This window comes from Pollicipes pollicipes, unplaced genomic scaffold, assembly GCF_011947565.3.
Source record: "Pollicipes pollicipes isolate AB1234 unplaced genomic scaffold, Ppol_2.1 Scaffold_4813;HRSCAF=5684_pilon_pilon_pilon, whole genome shotgun sequence".
NCBI lineage: Eukaryota > Metazoa > Arthropoda > Thecostraca > Pollicipedomorpha > Pollicipedidae > Pollicipes > Pollicipes pollicipes.
Genome location: NW_023596564.1, coordinates 7,964 through 26,169, shown reverse-complemented (window position 1 = coordinate 26,169; position 18,206 = coordinate 7,964). Strand labels below are relative to the sequence as shown.

Here is an 18,206-nt window from a genome sequence, read left to right as displayed (position 1 = left end):
GCAGCCAACGGCGACGGCACCATCGCCCGGCAGCCAACGGCGATGGCACCCATCGCCCGGCAGCCACCGGCGATGCCAGCCATCGGACCGGCGATGTCACAATCAGAAGTAAAAGGAAACAGCGTGCAGCGCTGGGAAGGACGTTAATTCGGGCGTAACCAGCTTCTGTTTGCCTTCTATCCCCCAGTCTGACCACTTACCATCAGTTTAGATTTGACCACTCACCGACCAGACCAGCGCCAATCCGTATCTGTCTGACCCTCGGCCAGCCAAACCCTTCACGGTCCGCTCCCGCCCGACCCTTCTCCGACAGGGCCACCCACCGTTCGCCGCACCGCTCGACCCCGCACCCCGTCCGCCGCTGTCTGGCCCGCCGCCAGCGACGCCACTCACCGCCAGCTTCTGTTTGATCCTGCCGGTAGTGATCTGTGAGTTCAGTCGACGCATCAGCTCGATGGCGGGCCCGCTCGTCCAGCAGGCCCAGCGTGTCGCGGCGGCGCGTGCGAACATCTCGCCCAGCCACCGCTCGCGCACCGCCGCCTTGCCGTCCATGCCGTCCGGTGCTGGCGGTACGGAAGGGCCGGTCAGCACTCACGGAAGGGACGGTCAGCACTCACGGAAGGGACGGTCAGCACACACGGAAGGGACGGTCAGCACTCACGGAAGGGACAGCCAGCACTCACGGAAGGGACGGTCAGCACAAACGGAAGGGCCGGTCAGCACACACAGAAGGGACGGTCAGCACTCACGGAAGGGACGGTCAGCACACACGGAAGGGCCGGTCAGCACACACAGAAGGGACGGTCAGCACTCACGGAAGGGACGGTCAGCACACACGGAAGGGACGGTCAGCACACATGGAAAGGTCGGTCAGCACACATGGAAAGGTCGGTCAGCACAAACGGAAGAGCCGGTCAGCACACAAGGAAGGGCCGGTCAGCACACGCGGGAGGGACGGTCAGCACTCACGGAAGGGACGGTCAGCACAAACGGAAGGGCCGGTCAGCACACACAGAAGGGACGGTCAGCACTCACGGAAGGGACGGTCAGCACACACGGAAGGGACGGTCAGCACACATGGAAAGGTCGGTCAGCACACATGGAAAGGTCGGTCAGCACAACGAAAGAGCCGGTCAGCACACAAGGAAGGGCCGGTCAGCACACGCGGGAGGGCCAGTCAGCACACAAGGAAGGGCCGGTCAGCACACACAGAAGGGACGGTCAGCACTCACGGAAGGGGCGGTCAGCACACACGGAAGGGACGGTCAGCACACATGGAAAGGTCGGTCAGCACACATGGAAAGGTCGGTCAGCACAAACGGAAGAGCCGGTCAGCACACAAGGAAGGGCCGGTCAGCACACGCGGGAGGGACGGTCAGCACACACGGAAGGGCCGGTCAGCACACACGGAAGTACATGATAATGCAACGGCAATTCAAACAGCCGGACTGGTCATATGGACGAACCATGAAACGAGGTAGTACAAATCTGCATCCATAGACGGATAGGACAGCGGACCTGTAAAACTCCACACACGGAGTTTTGCAGGTACGCTGTTGACATAAACCGCAGTCCGCAGGCACCCAGACCGACGACTGACGGAGTTTTAAGGCGCTGCACATGGAAACTAAACGGCTCAGAAACGTCCGGTTTGGGAATATATCCATGCGTCGTCAAAAGGTTAACCTCGACTTTCACGAAAAGTTCGGTGGGGACGTGATCCGCCTGCTGTTACCACTGTGAAAGCTATGCCGATGCAAGTTTGATGGATGATTTCAGCAGCTCAAAACAAGCAAACAAACAGACAAACAAAAAACTTGCGAAATTTATTTTGTGTGGGTTAGTTACCTAAGCGTGTTGCGCAGGCACGCGACCTGGCTCGCTGCGTCACCTGCTCGCACTGGTGGGGCAAGCATCCATAGAGATGACGCTAATGAGAGCGAATACACCTCGACAATGGTTTATAACGCTGGGAAACGTTCAGCAAGCGGTCCTGTACTAACCAGGCATCACCTTATGTCACCATTCAGTCCCGCATATAGCGGTGAAACCAGTCCCATATCGCAAGCGATCCCGTTCGTAGAAATACCGTTTTCGCGACTGCAATAAATCGCATCGCCCTATACTGCCTGCTAATACACCTCTTTATCGCCCTACATACGCTCTTATGCCAGCCGCTTTCTCGGTGGGTTTGCTCGCCCACACACATTGGCAACAGCGCACATTCAGTAATGCCACGTACATGGTGGTGCGTTCAGCACGGTGGCACGTGTCGTAAGCTTACTTATTTCTGGCGCCGACTCGGCATGTGTCGATCGTTCCCCAGAATAGCAACCGCCAGCAGATGCCCCGTCCCCATTTTTGGTCACATTTGAAGCCTGCGACATGCGATAGCAATTATCAGTTCACGAGAACGCGATCAATAGCGAAGGGTGTCGCAACCTCGAGCTTGATCACGATCTCGTGCCAGAAATGGCTGATGCTGAATGTTCCGGGCCATCGGTTAGCATTTTAGCAAGGAGTCAAAAGGTGCTCTAAGCCTGGCCAGTCTCTCGTTGCTTTGTCGAAGCACTCGTCCACAGTCTATCAGATAAACTGATTATCATAACATTTATTTGAGATGATGCATACTGTAATGTCCCTATGTTGTTACATGAAGTGATACAAGACGTGCTGCTCGCCTTTTTGTGTCATTGTTATTTCTGTGTAGGCGTATATTACCTAAACGTGTTTTCCATACCTTTTCGATAATTAACAGTGCGCTCGTGAAGTCACGAAAACGGTGCCGACAAAAATATTAAAATGAGTCCACCCTTAAAATGAACGCTGAGTGACGTAACTGCCACCTCGAGATCGCTTTGTTTGTGCTTAACGACACCTCCCACAAACATTGTGAGTGTGCTACTGACTGTGACAATTATGAAAAACGACGAAAAGTTCAATCCCCATGACATTAGCTTCCGCTTTCATTTTTCGCCGTTTAGCATGACTTGTTTTTGACCGCGTCCATTACTCCTACCGATTACAAACAGATACTGCTTTTTATTGCTCGTTAACTTCCCCACAAACCTGGGTTGCTGCAGCAAATCAAGTGAGGATACGCGCCGCAAAATGGCCATTCGGCACATACCGTTCTGAAGCCATGCTACCCTCATGTGGTCCGTTATATCCGGACCAACTTAACTATCGCTCTTGCACTTCCCGAGCACGCGACCTACAGCTCAGAGCGATGCAAATAGCAGTCAAAGCGGGATTGTTTCGTCTAGGGAGTCACGTTACTCATGCTGGAGTATCAAGTGTCAAGAGCTTCCTCGCCATCTCAGCAGGCATTCGCCGTCTTGGGTTCCACAGAATGGTCTGCAGGCAACTGTCATGTGACGTACGGTAATAGAAGACGGAGGAAAGTTATCTGTAAGGATTTCGGCCTGGTGCTAGACATTGTCTAGATTCGACGAAAGGAATTAAAATGTAAATTTCCACTGACATTCGGCGGCCTATAACTGGAAACGTTGCGGCGCACATGTTCCTAAAGCAAACGTACTTCGAATTAAGAAGGTCTTCGCGCAGAATTTTTTGGGAAAGCTGTCAAGGAAATGAATACGCATTGTGCAGATAGCATAAATAATTTCCAGCCCAAAATAAACAATGTTCTGTAAGAAACTGACAGAAAAGCTTTGGGTTGGCCCGTGCTCAAACGCAATATTTCTGTTATGGGTGCGGCACGTCACTAGCTGCGCCACTGCGAACGCGCTGCGTGGCATGGAAGGTGGAAGATTCAAGGTGCTCCGTGCCAGAGAACTTTGACCCCGTCCGCTATGAGATCTCAGCTCCCCCAGACGATAAGTGATAAACCAGTACAAAATAATGACAAGATCTTCTGGGGTCAGTCATCGATACTGACCGCATGCAATTCGATCCGCCACTCTCCGAAAATCATGTCATTAACAAGTGACCGCTAAGTAAGCCAATAAGAAAGGTGCTCCATGAGACCATAGCCACAGTGCTGCCAATTCACTTTGGTGTGAGCCAGTGTGACCGTATCGCAGGCTCCTCGGGCACTTCACAAGCTCTGTGAATACCTCAGGCATCCCTGAAAACTGCAGGGCTTTCGGCCGTTGAAGTCCCTTTCTCCATCCTTCTAAACAGCCCCCCCCCCCCAAACAGCCTTCCTCATCTCTGGGTCATTACACTACCTTCGGACTGTTTCACTGTCGCAAGTGTCCCTTGAAGATCTCGGGCACCCTGGCCACCTCATGGGGCGCGTGAGAACCCAGGTCCCGGCCGTATTCCCTCAGTCTTCACGGAAACTAACCTCCTTCAAGGAATATCGTGACACAGAGGCGCGGGCCCGCTCGAAGCCATCTGAAGTCGTTTGGAACGTTTAAGGATCATATTGAGACTGTCTGTTTTCATGTCGACTGGCTGTCTTCATCTTGGACTTCCAGGGACCTGTTTCGAGGCCCACTGATATTTAAAGGACATCTGATCTATGAGGGACTTCCGTGAAATCATGAAAAACAACAAATGTTTGGCTACCCTTGGCTGTTTCTGTTTCATGAGTTGCCTGGAAAACTCACCGCTCTGTGGCACGCCTTAGGCTTCCATAAAAGAATGTATGTTGCTTTCTGGGTTCCACGTAACGCTACCGGACACCCTTGACAAAGGTGTTCCGTACCCGTCGTTGTTCCCCTTGGACCACGGTCGCTGAGAGAGACATTATCATCGGCACCCTTTACCCCTTCGAACCTCAGCAGTGTTGTGCCGATGAAACTGCACGGGCTGCGTCGATTTTGTTGACGTTACAAGGTAGCACTACGTGCATAACACAGCTATCACAGCAACATTTACTCGCCCACACATGCCCACACACGCATATACACGTACATTTACCCGTATATGTGTATATATATATATATATATATATATATATATATATATATATGTATGTATGTGTGTGCGCACACGCATATTTATATATATATATATATATATATATATATATATATGTATAAGCATATATATATATATGCATAGTTAAGCTTGCCTTAACATTGACAGAACTTGAGTCTGGTGAACACAGTGAACTGAACGCAAACTGAAGCAAGGAACGAAAAACATTTTCTGCTTTCCGACCACTTTTGCCATGTTCTGAATATGTTCCATGAACTAGGCTTTGTCCCGAGTTCCAGCCAAGGCCGATGACGGTTTAAACAGCGATGAATTTCTCCGGACGTGACACCATGCTAACAGAGCGATACCGTCTATGATGGAAGCGATGCATGGCCATAACATAGCGGCTTCCAGAGAGTGTTTTACCAAGAACATACAAGAGTAGGATACCGTAAACGTTGAGAGCTACAGTGGAAGAACGGTTCCATCGGACAGGTGGACCATCACAGACAAGCGATTCCCTTCTGTCGACCTCAGAACCCCGCACCGATTTTCCTCTGGATGTGAAACATTCGTATTTCTCACTTGTCGTTGACACGCTCTAAACCTGGCCTTAAAAGTATTGCATCCAAAACCTACCCATCACAAACATGACCATTGCAGGTCGGCGAGTCTGCAGGGCCAGGCGCTCTAACTCCAGAAGTGTGGCACTCAAAGGTACACGCAACTGCACGTACAAACCCTAAACTTGAGCCCGTCAGAGAACACCACAAAACATGACATCGCTATTCCACTTAAACGAGACTGGACGCACCTCCCCGCCACTTTCCGATTTACGCGAACGTAAGACGAGGAATTAAAAGCACATGCCTCATTGGTTTGTTAAACGTACCGCCCGCGTCAGACCGACGTACACGCTCTTCCCAATCCTGCTCGATTGTATGACATATATTACATACATTGCATATGGCGTTGTATGGCTGGCTGCCATCACTGTGCCCTTCGAGCTGCAGTGGCGCGTTTGACTTGCACATATGTTTCTCGGGCTATATTTTTTCACGAGAGGTCGTCAAAACCGCAAGTCAATCGCGGGTCCCACGAATAGCCATACGTGTCTGTGTCTGTGACGAAGTATTTCATCAAACGCACTCATCATAAATGTTTGCCACGCCGACACCTTCATTGATGATCTGATCATTTACAGCCCTCTAAATCTGAAGCTCATAACTCTGCGTAAAAGCCCACAGACCAGGCTTGTTATGAAGGGCGTGAGAGTGTTGAGTTAATTTCACTTTCTGACACATTTCGGAAAGACCGCAAATCATTTGATGCATTCAAAAGAGTCGAGGTATGACAGCCGAAAACCCAAAACATATGTCAAAGAAAAGCAGGAAACAAAGACTGAATACTAGCGAAGCCATGACATCCACTGTCGGACTAGGTCTCGTATTAATGTTGACGCTCTGAACAGTGAAACAATGTAAAGAAAACGGAGCAGACTTTCCAGTACTGGGAAAACAATCACACGCCATCTCATTCTGACTTTGTTTAATGGCGTGTCAGGCTGCCCCGGCTGCTGAGAACCTTGATAAAGTGCATGTAGGCTCATCTGAAGCCAAATACTAGTCGGAAAGCCAAACGCCTCACAGCATACCCTCGTGCTGTGTATTTTGTCTTTAAGGGAACGCAGCGCATGCCGCTGTGGATGGTCATTATCGCCGTTCACCGACCACGGAGGCTCGGAGGGGAGAATGGAACAGCTATGCATTATTCCGGGTGAGTCATGCCAATGATGGTGTCCATCTATCATTATTTGGCTGCTGAAAGGAGACGGTGCCTCCCCCGCCTCTACCCTATCAGCGCATCAATTAACTACTTTGAGAACCGCCAGTGCGCGCGGCCAGAGAACATCTAGGTAGGCGCAGCCAGAGAACACCAGTGTGTTTTTGGGAGGGGAATTTCTTTGGAATGCTTGACATGCATGAAAGAAAAAGTCAAGCACAGGAACGTAGACATACACACGTACGGCCGCGTCGTAAGTACAAGTCGGCTGAACAGTAACAGATCAATCGGTTCTCCTACGGGCTGCAATAGTCAACATGTCCATAACATTAACGGCACGCATCGGTTTACGTATCCATGTTAAATGCTTCGGTCTTGATGTTTTTCAGCCGTACAATTTGGAACGATTCCAAGACCTCCAAAAACACAAAGAACTGCCTCCGCAAACATGACAAATTATGCGTACTGACTGTGTACGGGGTTATGAACAACCAATCCAAACCAGTTGGGATTATCTACCGGCATCAATTGATTTCATTGACGCCATGTGTTGTGTCGATGTTTGGCGGCGCTCGACGGTCGTTGACACGGCAGGCCGATGAATCCCCTGCCCCCCCCCCCCCCCCCACACACACACACCCCGGGCGTCGGCCATCTCGCCCCACTCCGGCGCCTCGGCAGCCTCGCCCCACTTTGGCGCCTCGGCCGCATCGCCCCACTCCGGCGCCTCGGCAGCCTCGCCTCACCCCGGCGCGTCGGCAGCCTCGGCTCGCGCCCTCCGGCCGCCGACGGGCCGCGTCCCGTCAGCCACAAGAGAGACAACCGGCCGGTAATGGGTGCAGTGCCGCCGCCGGCGCGTCCGGGAAGCTGTCATCAGCGGCACGCCGGCGCCGGCCGCCGACGCGCTGCCCCGGCCTGGCAGCGGTCGCCGTGCCAGGACCTCGACACAAACGGCCCTGGCTGCGGCGAGGTCGGCGGCAGCGCGGCACTGTCGCGCCGTGTGATGGACTCACAGACGCTGCTGGTGGGGTCAGCTGTGGCGCGGTGGCCGCCGGTTCACGCGAAAGTGTGGTATGGAACCCAACGGCGTGGCAATTGTGTGGAATTTACTGCGGTTTTCCAACGTGCATGACATGATGGGCGTTCTGAGCATGGATGATGTTCGGACTAGTGCGGAAGTCTCAGCGTAGGCGGAACGGAGAAAGCTGCGTTAACATACATTTCAAAAACAACAAAATGGAGCTTTCCGTAATTGTATCTGTATGTTATGAGAGCGCACGTCGCTAGCCTGCGAGCTCAAAAGCATACCAGCTACGTGCAAACCAAGACTTCCCCTACCTCCAAGCCTGGGCTCCGCTCCTCTGGTTAATCTTGCATCGCTAGCTACATTATCATGCATAAAACACCCTTGGGACGCAGCAGCAGGCACCGGACGGCCAGATCCGCCGTCAACATGACAGGACGTGCACGGTCGTAACATGCCTCGTTATCCGCACATTCAGCTACAAACGAGACTCAAGTGAATGATGGTAATGGAGGTACGGCGGATGTGGTGTAGCCTGCACGTGAGAGGTATGCGACCAACCATTCGCGACAGGCACTGCGAAGCATATCCTTTACCGTGATGCCCCAGTCTGTTGTAATTGCACACGACCCCCTCCCCGCCCCGACAATGCATGGCTTGCGGCGCCTGCCCCACCACATGTATTTGCCTGACACGATCCCGTAGTTTTTGCGCCGAGGGGCAGCTGCAAGTTCCATTGCGTAACAGAGCGACGCAACGTCTGTCCTGAACCATGTGGCGGCGGCAGCTAGCACACTCAACGTCGGCGAGTGCTCCTAGCGCACCACGCTCCGCCGCCAACCATATCTTCTCCAAAGCCTTCCGGCGCAACGATCAGCATTTGGCGGCCAGAAACCATACCACCCGGCCGCCTGCTGTGACTCAAGTTTGGCATCGCCACCACAAGTGCAGTCACTTGCAGCTTGTTCCAGACTCATCACAGGCACTTTGTGAAGGAGTAAATTTGAGGATCGACCAGCAGCAGCTACAATGCGAATGGCAAGGGTTCTAATTTTAAAGTCGGTAGCTTTTCGAACGCGAAATGTACATGTGCTTATGATGTAACAATGCTTCATTCATAGTTCACATGGTCATGCTACCCCGCAAGTTTGTGTAATTATGTCGGGAATAACAAAATACAGAATATTGTAGAAGACCACGACGCTCCGCAAAAAACTGGTAGAAACTCAGGAAGGCCTAATAGAAAGGTCGGGTTACCATTTCCAGAAGCCGTAAGCATCCGCACAATTATCAGACATTTGGCCTGCCACAAGGATCGCGGAACACCATACAGAACTGTTACAAAGGCGCCTCTATGCCCAGCTCCACTTACCTATGAGGGCGTTCAGCCCGGTGATCCAGATGTTGGCCTCATCCGGAGACGTGGCCACCAGATCGAGGGACTCGTAGTCTTCACCATAAATGATCGAGAAGGCACATTCTTCACAGTAAGCCCCACTGAACTCCTTGTTCCGAAATATCGGCGTGTTCTTGCCAGTGCGAATCTCTTTAATGGAGTCGATGGGCACTGCAATGGGCGTACACGCGGGTGAGCAGACGCCAGCACGGCAGGCCGCCTCATGTCACGTGACGGCCGCCGGCACGGCAGGAATCAGGCCACGTGACGACCACTAGCACATCAGGCGTCACGTCATGTGACGGCCGCCAGCACGGCAGGAATCAGGCCACGTGACGGCCGTCGGCACGGCATGAATCAGGCCACGTGACGGTCGTCGGCACGGTATGAATCACGTCACGTGACGGCCGCCAGCACATCATGCGTCACGTCACGTGACGTTCGCTAGCACAGCATGCGCTACGTCATGTAAAGACCGCCAGCACGGCGGGCGCCACGTTACGTGACGGCCATCTCTCACAGCGCCGAGCCTGTCCAGCCCCAGATGATCGCCGCCGACCGTCTTTTGTTCGCTGCGAAATGAAAAAGCGCAGCGGCTTTCAGGAGTTATGGTCATGTTTTGCCGCGGCAGAATCTGAGCGGTCGTGTGCCTGCCGCCTTCGGGGCGAGGATAGAATGAAAGCCCGCGGGCGACCATTGGCAGCGGAATGAGAACCTGTCTGTCTGGCTCGGATAAGCCAAGCAGCCAGGCGGAGAGATAGGGTGGCGATCAATACCGGCCCCCCTCTGTCAACAGTGATCAGGAGCACAGTGTGTACACTCCTGCCCGACCAGACCAGCACGCGTTGCTACAGGGCCGCTTCATGCCAGTATCGCGGACGAACCGGGGATCAAAAGCGGATGGGAACGTCGCAAATGATGCATTTCGCAAGCAGCATCCTGGTGCGTACGTGTTTATGCCGAACTGTGTATACATATTCAATGACATCGTGCTTAGGAGTCTATTTGCTGCTCGTTATGACCCAGTTAATCTGAGAATTCTGCAGCTGTTCAAATCTGTGTTTCCGGCGGCATTACATGTTCATAGCCGGCGTTCGTGCAGTTGTTTGTAACTGCCTGTCAATGCCCGATCAGTGGCGCTCAGGCGGTGCAGGCCCCACGTCCGCCACCAGCCGTCCGTCCGTCCACTCGTGCAGCGCCGCCACCCGTTAACGCCCGCTCTGACGTCACGCGCCGCGCCGATATCAGCGGCCGCGCGAGGCTGCCGCCGCCGCTTGGGGGGCTTCCCGGGTCACTGTGGCCTCACCTTGGGCTTTGTTGGACTTCTTCGAGGGGACCCAGCGTACCGCGGCCAGGTCTTCAGTGACGCTGAAGAAGCGGTGGTACTGGCGCAGGTTGGGTCTGATCTTGATCAGTGTGCTGCCTGCCACCATTCGCTGCAGGCACTCTTGCACTGTCAACATGGACGCCACTGATCAGCCGGGGAAAAGGTCACGTACGTGGCTCGAGCGGTGCCAGGGGAGGGGTGCGGCGTACAACGGATCGGTGGGGGCACATCCGTTGGGAAGGAGGTGAGGCGGAGATCAGTCTGGTATGTCACCTATCTCTTTCCATACCCATCATTACAAGGCGCGACTTCCCAAAATATACATCACCACGGGAAAAATACAGTAAACAAACTGATTGAAATTTGGTGCGCCTATACAGCCTGAGTAGAGTTCCAGAGAAGCCGAATTATTTGTCCCAGTCCTTACGCACCGCTCATTGCTACTGTTCAGAGAGGGTGGAAAAGCCTCAGGGTTACAACATAGAATGACCTTATCGAGTGCATCCGCAGCGTACCAAAAAGGGTTTTTTTCTACGTAACGTCACGAATAATCTTTGCTGGCTGTGTTTGCAGCTCGACCCGTTTTGCGCATCCACGTACACAAGATTTTCGAGCGGGCAGCTTCGACTGGCCCACCAGGGTGACGTCTGCGGTGTCGATATGTACTCCCACAAAAGAGTGTCCACCTGAGATAGTTATCCCGCTCGGGAAATGCAACGTGGAACGCTGACCGCGTTTCGTCGGATGCTGGGGGAAAAGAGAAGAAATCGCTCGCATGTAAACAAATGAAAACAGCCCAGCGGTGAGTTAATCTGCGAGCTGGGTTCGATGCGGCGTGACATTTGTGTTCATCGGCGGTCTTCCATGCATGTGACGCATTGCGGATCCGTACGTCCTGCTGTGGCTCATACACGGTTTCGTAGAAAAGTATTCCATGCAGAGAGCCTCGTCGATTTGGTTCGATGATGAGCCAGTGTCAAACAGATCTTTCACACGTTCAAGCTGCAACCACATAATATTTGACAGCGTCGTGATAGCTTAATAAACTGCAGCGAAAAGTTGGACGATCTGATAAACTTCCATATAGCACGATGTTCTTCATCACTCATCTGTGCTTTAGCGCGTCCAACATCAATAAACATTACACGCACTGTGGCAGGTTAAAAAGCTACGCACAGGTGCCTGTTCCTCTTTCCATAACAAAACTGCAGCCCAATGCGCCATCTGATTGAGCCAGCGAATGTCATATTCTAATACGTGTTTACAACCACAGGTGTGCACATCAACTACTCATATTCAAAGTGCATGCCGCGGTGGTCGTTGTAACCCCCGTCCACGCGCTCCCCGTTCCGGTTCGCACCCACAGCACGGGCGATCGACATGTACATTCCACATGTCTGGTTTAGTGACATGGCCGAGAAGAATATCGAGTGCTATGTTTTAAAAAATCATCCGCCGGCTGAGCCTCGCGGGGGTGTTTTCTCCACAGTCAACTGAGACGAAAGCCAACTGAGACATAACAGTGCAGTAGCCGCTGACTACGCCAGGCACAAATCACAACACGTGCCCAGTTCGCTACGTTGATAGCAAGCGCCTGCGGCCCCAGGGCCCATGCGCTCACGTGATCTCTGGCGCAGGCGGGCCGAGGAATGAATGTGGAACGCGCCATAAGTCGCAGTTTTCAAGCAATCTCCCGCGGTCAACTACACTGCCATCACATTAGCTCCGCGTCGCACGGCGCGCGGCATGAGGCCCCCGAGGGCGTGTTCCGAGCGGCCTGACACCCGCCTCGGGGGAGCTCCGTCTGCAGACAGAACCTCCACTCCTGGAGACCCGCTCCGCGGTGGGGCGTCCCTGTGCCGGTGCTGCGGTTCTGCGGCACCCTGCAGCTGCCGGATATCGCCGCTGTGCGCATCTGGGCGGCTGCAGACGTGTTGCGCCTGCTGCCATAATGGCCACATGTGCTCGTGTTCCTTGGCTACTGCCGCCAGGCGGGTGGCCCGGCCCGGCCTTGGCTTTATCTCGGCCAACAGCCCGGCGACGCGGCCAGCCCGGCTCCAGCCCATCTTCGCCAGAGACACGTGACCGTACAGGCCAATCTCAGGCGCAAGACGTGCAAGTTTAGTTTGAAAGATTGCCTGCCGCAAGCCCCCGCGAGGCAGGAATGGCAGGTCAGCAGGTCAAATCCGCGGCCGGTTCATGTTTGTACAACAGTCGAGCCCCCACGAGGCAGGAATGGCAGGCCAGCAGCTCAAATCCGCGGCCGGTTCATGTTTGTACAATAGTGCCACTTTTCCGCTGGGTGCGTTGATGCAATGACAGTTTGCCTGAGGTTTCTGAAATGTTCTGAAATGTCTCTGTTGTCCCTTTTGCGACGGCTTGCTTTAGCGGACTAAACAAAAAACAATTTTCACGCGACGTTACCATATGTCGTTGGCGGCGTGTTCAGTGCAGTATCAAGAGCCATATTTTGTCCGACGCACTAGAAATGCCCCACCTGAATCTGCTTCAACTGGCTGCCTCTTACCAGCAGCCCCGCAAGGAGCCGGCTTAAGAAGCTCGTGGGTCTTCGGGCAGTTTTTATTGGCAACGTTGCGAGATTGGGTGGACTGTAACCCGAAGGCTGTGTGTTTATTTCGTTTATTTTCAAGCGCCAACTTATTTGCCACAACTACACGTTAATCCGGTTAGCTCACAATACACAAATTGGCTGACAGTGCATTAGGCTTTAATATTTTAGCTCACAGAAGCATTTGCAAGTTAACTTGCTGGGCACTCAACAACAGCCAAGCCACAAACGCCATGTTCAATGATGCCTATTTGCTCCCATCTGAATGAATGCCTATGTTGAACATCCCAGCTACAAAACCAAGCGTTCTTAAATTTTTGAGATTTCGTGGTTGAAGCAGGCGATGTTTTATTCGCACGCTGCTATCGCTCCTTTATGTGATGTAGACTTAACGCCAATAACCAGTTTTGACAAATGTGCATGGATTCACTGCCATTTAAACAAATCGACAAAGGAATGTTGCCAAAATATCAACGCATTTATACCTCCTTTCTCTCTTTTTCCCGAGGAATGAGGATATGAGTACCGTCAGTATCCATGTGAAAAATGTTCCACGCGAATGCACTTAACAACGTATGTGATTTTGAACTGAAGAGTTCGACCTAGTGAAGTGGGAGCGAATCCATGCATATTTACCAATACTGGTTATTGGCGTAAGGTCTACATCACTCAGCAAACATTAAGAAGCCATAGCAGCGTGTACGTAAAACATCGCCTTCTCGAACCATGGCTGATCACTTTTGATCTTTAAGTGCATACAATCTAAGCACAGAACTTGCAATTCCCGAGTTTCACTTCGATCCAATGAGGGGGCGAGCCTCAGATGGATTTTACGACCGCATTAGACGTCTCCAATCTCTGACCTCCGTGTCGTTTCGCCGTAATAATCTTTGAACCACTAAGCCAATGATCCTGACGTTTTCAATGCCACAGTTTTAAGCATGTTCACACTAATTGGGAAACTTGTACAATACTAACTTTCGTAGACCACGAGCGACGGCACCTCGCCGGGGCTGTGGCGACCGCGTATCGCTTCCAGGCGTGCGGTAATCTACACTTGTCCTATCGTTTGAGTTGCAAAAAAATAGTCCGTTTCATTAGCGGTATCTGATCGTTGAGGTGATCAGATACCGCTAATGTTGAGGTGGCACATATAGGCATACAGGCAAGGTCGCCTAAGGTCACGCTAGGAGACATAAGCCACGTGACATATTTTATAAGAATGATTGATTGTCTTGCACGACCCGGTTTGACTTATCTTAAGGCAAGTTGGGAAGCATTCCATGCACGGTGACGAGTGATATCTACGGGTTTTGTGTGGTGTTCCCAGCATGCACCCTCTGCAGACGTCTGGCTGCCGTCTGAAGAGGGTAGGATTTGACCTGAATGATGACATTACGCACGTCACAGATCACTCTTAGTCTTACTACCGTTGTAATATTGGGTCTGCCATGATGCATGCAGTTTAGCTGCTCCTTCAGCACAGCAGGGTATAAATCTGGAGAAATAATAAAGGATCTCAATTACTACTTTCACTCCATTCCTGGTCTGGTTCGCAATGCTTTAGTCAGGCTGTCACTACCCGGCCACAATAAGAAAATTACCCACTTCTTGGAAGCCGTGTCATTTTCGGCCGCTCAAATTTGTCTCGCAGCCGTTGCAGAAGTCTGGTCTTTGTTAAACTGCCCATCAGACGTGGAGCTGTGGTCAACGTTTCAACCGCGGCGCATTCGATGTGCGCTGTGGTGACGTCATGCTATCTCACGGCATAGCTAATAATTACCCATCATTTTACCTTTCCAGTGGCTGACGAACACAGCATCTGTCCACGTCATTGGCGTTGGCTGGCTGTTTACGGGCTGTTTACGGTCAGTGGCATACCCGAGAATCCGAGGGGAGGGGCTTTTGGGGCCATGCTCCCCAACCTTGGATCTAGCGGGGCCATTGGGCCAAAGGTCTCAGTACTTGTTGGCAGCTCCAGACGAGTGCGGGGTTTTTAAAACATCGAGAAACGTCTGTACACAGTGATTTAAGGACATCGAACAGAACTGTGACGCCGGTAATGAAACAAACAGTGATCAACGCCCCGCGCAGAAAAACTCATGTTTTCTCGTCAGTTTTATATATTGTACGCACAGCGCATTTCATACGAAAACCGAGTTGTAGTTTTGTCGCTGCCGTCTTTATTCTATTTGAGCGATTTCAGCGTGTGCCATTTTTGGCTTCAACGAAATACTTGCCCCAAATTTAAACAAACAGTGTTTTGAAGACACATGAATATGAAAGTAGTTTTGAAGACTTTTGGGAAGTTTACCCATTTATCTCGTGATGCTATGAATTTTACGACCGTTTAGCTGACCACACGTGCAACTGTGGTTGCATCGCGATGGCAAAAATTTTACAGGAGGGCAGAATACCACAGCCACGGCTCTCTCCCGCACCACTTCTAGTTCGACTCATGAAAAGCCACACGCACGCTTTCGTGCCGTTTACCCGAGCTGTGTAGTGCTACTTTCCGCTCGGCTGCTCTCCGCATGTCTAGTCCTCGAGATGGCAGGGAGGGGACCGGGAGCCGTCGTACACTGCACGTCCACTCAGGGCTGTGCATGTACACTGCACGTCCGTCCATAGCCGTGCATGTACACTGCACGTCCACTCAGGGCCGTGCATGTACACTGCACGTCCGTCCATAGCCGTGCATGTACACTGCACGTCCACTCAGGGCCGTGCATGTACACTGCACGTCCGTCCATAGCCGTGCATGTACACTGCAGTCCGTCCATGGCCGTGCATGTACACTGCACGTCCGTCCATGGCCGTCCATGTACGCCGCACGTCCGCCCACGTCCGTCCGTGATCGTGCATATCCACGTGAAGCGACTTCTTTGGCGAAATGCAAAACAAAACATAAGCATTGCCCAGAAACCAGACACGATATTTTATCCCTCGTGGGATCGAAGCCAGAACCAGAGCTGTCGTGGTCACTGGTTAGCGTAAGGTCACCACTTACATCATCACTGAGGCGAATTGATCACCAGCAGGGGTGGTGGCGCCAGGGGGAGGGGCTGGGCGACGCCCTCTCCACTGTCCAAGGGGGCAAAGCATGTCCGCTTCCCTCATGACATTTTAGGAGGCCCCATCATGTCGACTGGTTTTAGGAGGCCCCATCATGTCGACTGGTTTTAGGAGGCCCCATCATGTCGACTGGAGATCCAGATGGCGGAAGCAGAACATCTCATTAAATTGAAAGAATGGCCCTGAAGGCACGCAGAAAACAATATCGGCCGCGTAGCAAAGGCTAGATGACCAACATCAGGCCCCATTGGTGAACGAGAGGCCCCATGGAAAACACAGGAGCCCAAGAGGAGACCCCAGTTGGAAACACCAGACGCTAACATGTACGGGACTGTATAATATATATATATATATATATATATATATATATATATATATATATATATATATATATATATATATATATATGTGTGTGTGTGTGTGTGGTGTGTGTGTGTATGTGTGTGTGTGTGTGTGTGTGTGTGTGTGTGTGTGTGTGTGTGTGTGTGTGTGTGTGTGTGTGTGTGTGTGTGTGTGTGTGTCTATGTATATATATGCACATACATGTTAATGTGCGTGCATCTTATGTATAAAACTAACAGTGGTTTGCGAAGACGTTAACAAAATCCAAAATGAAAATCGCAGAAGCGGTTGATTACAGGAAAACGTCAGGGGCAACGGCCTTGATCACGGCCAAAAACAATAATTTCATCCTAGAGGTAGCTGAAGTGCATTCCATCACCTGAACAGGGCTCACCCCAGTCCAAACATGCGCGCCGTCATGCGCACCGGGCCCGTGGTGGCCCGCTCAGTGCATCATGTCTCCGCCGAATCCATGTATTCCTGGCGGCCGGGAAGGAAGGCAGCAGGGTGTGGGTGGTCGGGACTAAGGGAGTGAGACAACACAGACAGGTCTGCCGGCGCGCTCTGCTGCAGCTGACGCTCGCGCCGCTCCACAAGCATCCGCTGCGGATGTCACTGTTCCCAAATCCGCAGGGCGCAGCGCGAGGTCACTGGGCTCCCCGCGCTGACAGATATCACCTTGACCTAGTGACACCCGCCGGGGGCTGCGCCGGGCGCGTCACAACCCCAGCCCCCGTCGGCGGAATCACCGGCGGCTGGGCTCCTCTGCGGCGGGCCAGCACCGCCGGCGCCGTACTCACCGCTGGACACCTTGCGCTCGCTCCTCAAACATGTTGCACTGTGGAACGACACGGACTTGGTCTTGCGGAGCGGCTTCTGCGCGGGCCGCTCGTCCTGCGCCACCTCTCCCCCCATCGAGAAGTGGCGGCCAACTCCGTTCACGCGACCCGCATCAGCAGCCTCGGCCTCACTCATGACCGCGCCGGCAGCACGCGGCACGAGCGCAACGGCGGCACCCTTCGGCCGCGACCGGACAGCACATCATCCCATCGATTCACTGGGCTGACGCGGCCACCACTCGTACCTCCGCCCCCCGCCGGCTGCCAGCCGCGATGCCAGTGGCGGCCGTCGGCGGCCGCGCGCCCGCCCCTCCCCTCCAACGGCCCAGACGCCACCGCTGGCCCTCCCCAGACGATGCGCGCGCTCCGCCGATCGATGCCCGCTGGCCTCGTGCCGGGCCGCACTCCTGACATCTTGTGGTGGTAACTTTAACTAAGACTTGTATCTCGTGGCGCTAAAGATGCGTACAATGGTGCCAGTCTGCTGAAGAGCGTCGTTAATGTAAACGCGGTTTTAGATGTTTAAAAATGATGTGCCGTAGCAAAGATATGCACTAATTTTTCAGTCTTCTTAGCCCCCAAATACAGCGTGTTACGCAGTCGTAATCTGGCGATTCCTGAATTCCTGGGGGGTTACCTGGCGGGCCTCGTTTGACCTCACGGCAGTATGATCGCTGACTGGAATCTGTGGTTTGAGTTTTCTAGTCTGCTAGGTTCTCGAATATGCAACATTGTTGCCACAGATCTATGTATTATCTGATGTTACCACCCTATTGTTTCGTTTCCGAGCCCCGTACCGTTTATTCCGTTCTTTACCGTCCGTGGTCTTCTGATCACTTCAGAGCAGGGGCGATGCCACCGACTTTTTCCAAGAGGGTCAAGCACAAGCGCAATGAGACAAGCAAATATAAATGACAATGGAATGTCATGTAAAAACTGCATTTCATCGAAAAAAACGACTC

At 52.7% G+C, this 18,206-nt stretch overlaps 1 protein-coding gene across 1 annotated transcript; it reads right to left on the bottom strand.

Moving 5' to 3' along the window:
• Positions 1–393: 393 nt before the first annotated feature.
• On the bottom strand, positions 394–17,500 carry LOC119099647 (inactive phospholipase C-like protein 2; the record flags this gene model as incomplete). Its single annotated transcript, XM_037222714.1, has 4 exons — positions 17,206–17,500; positions 10,399–10,545; positions 9,069–9,263; positions 394–563 (listed from the first exon to the last, which is right to left on the bottom strand). Coding segments are annotated over exons 1-4 (687 nt in total), but the record flags the coding sequence as incomplete, so codon positions are not given.
• Positions 17,501–18,206: the final 706 nt, after the last annotated feature.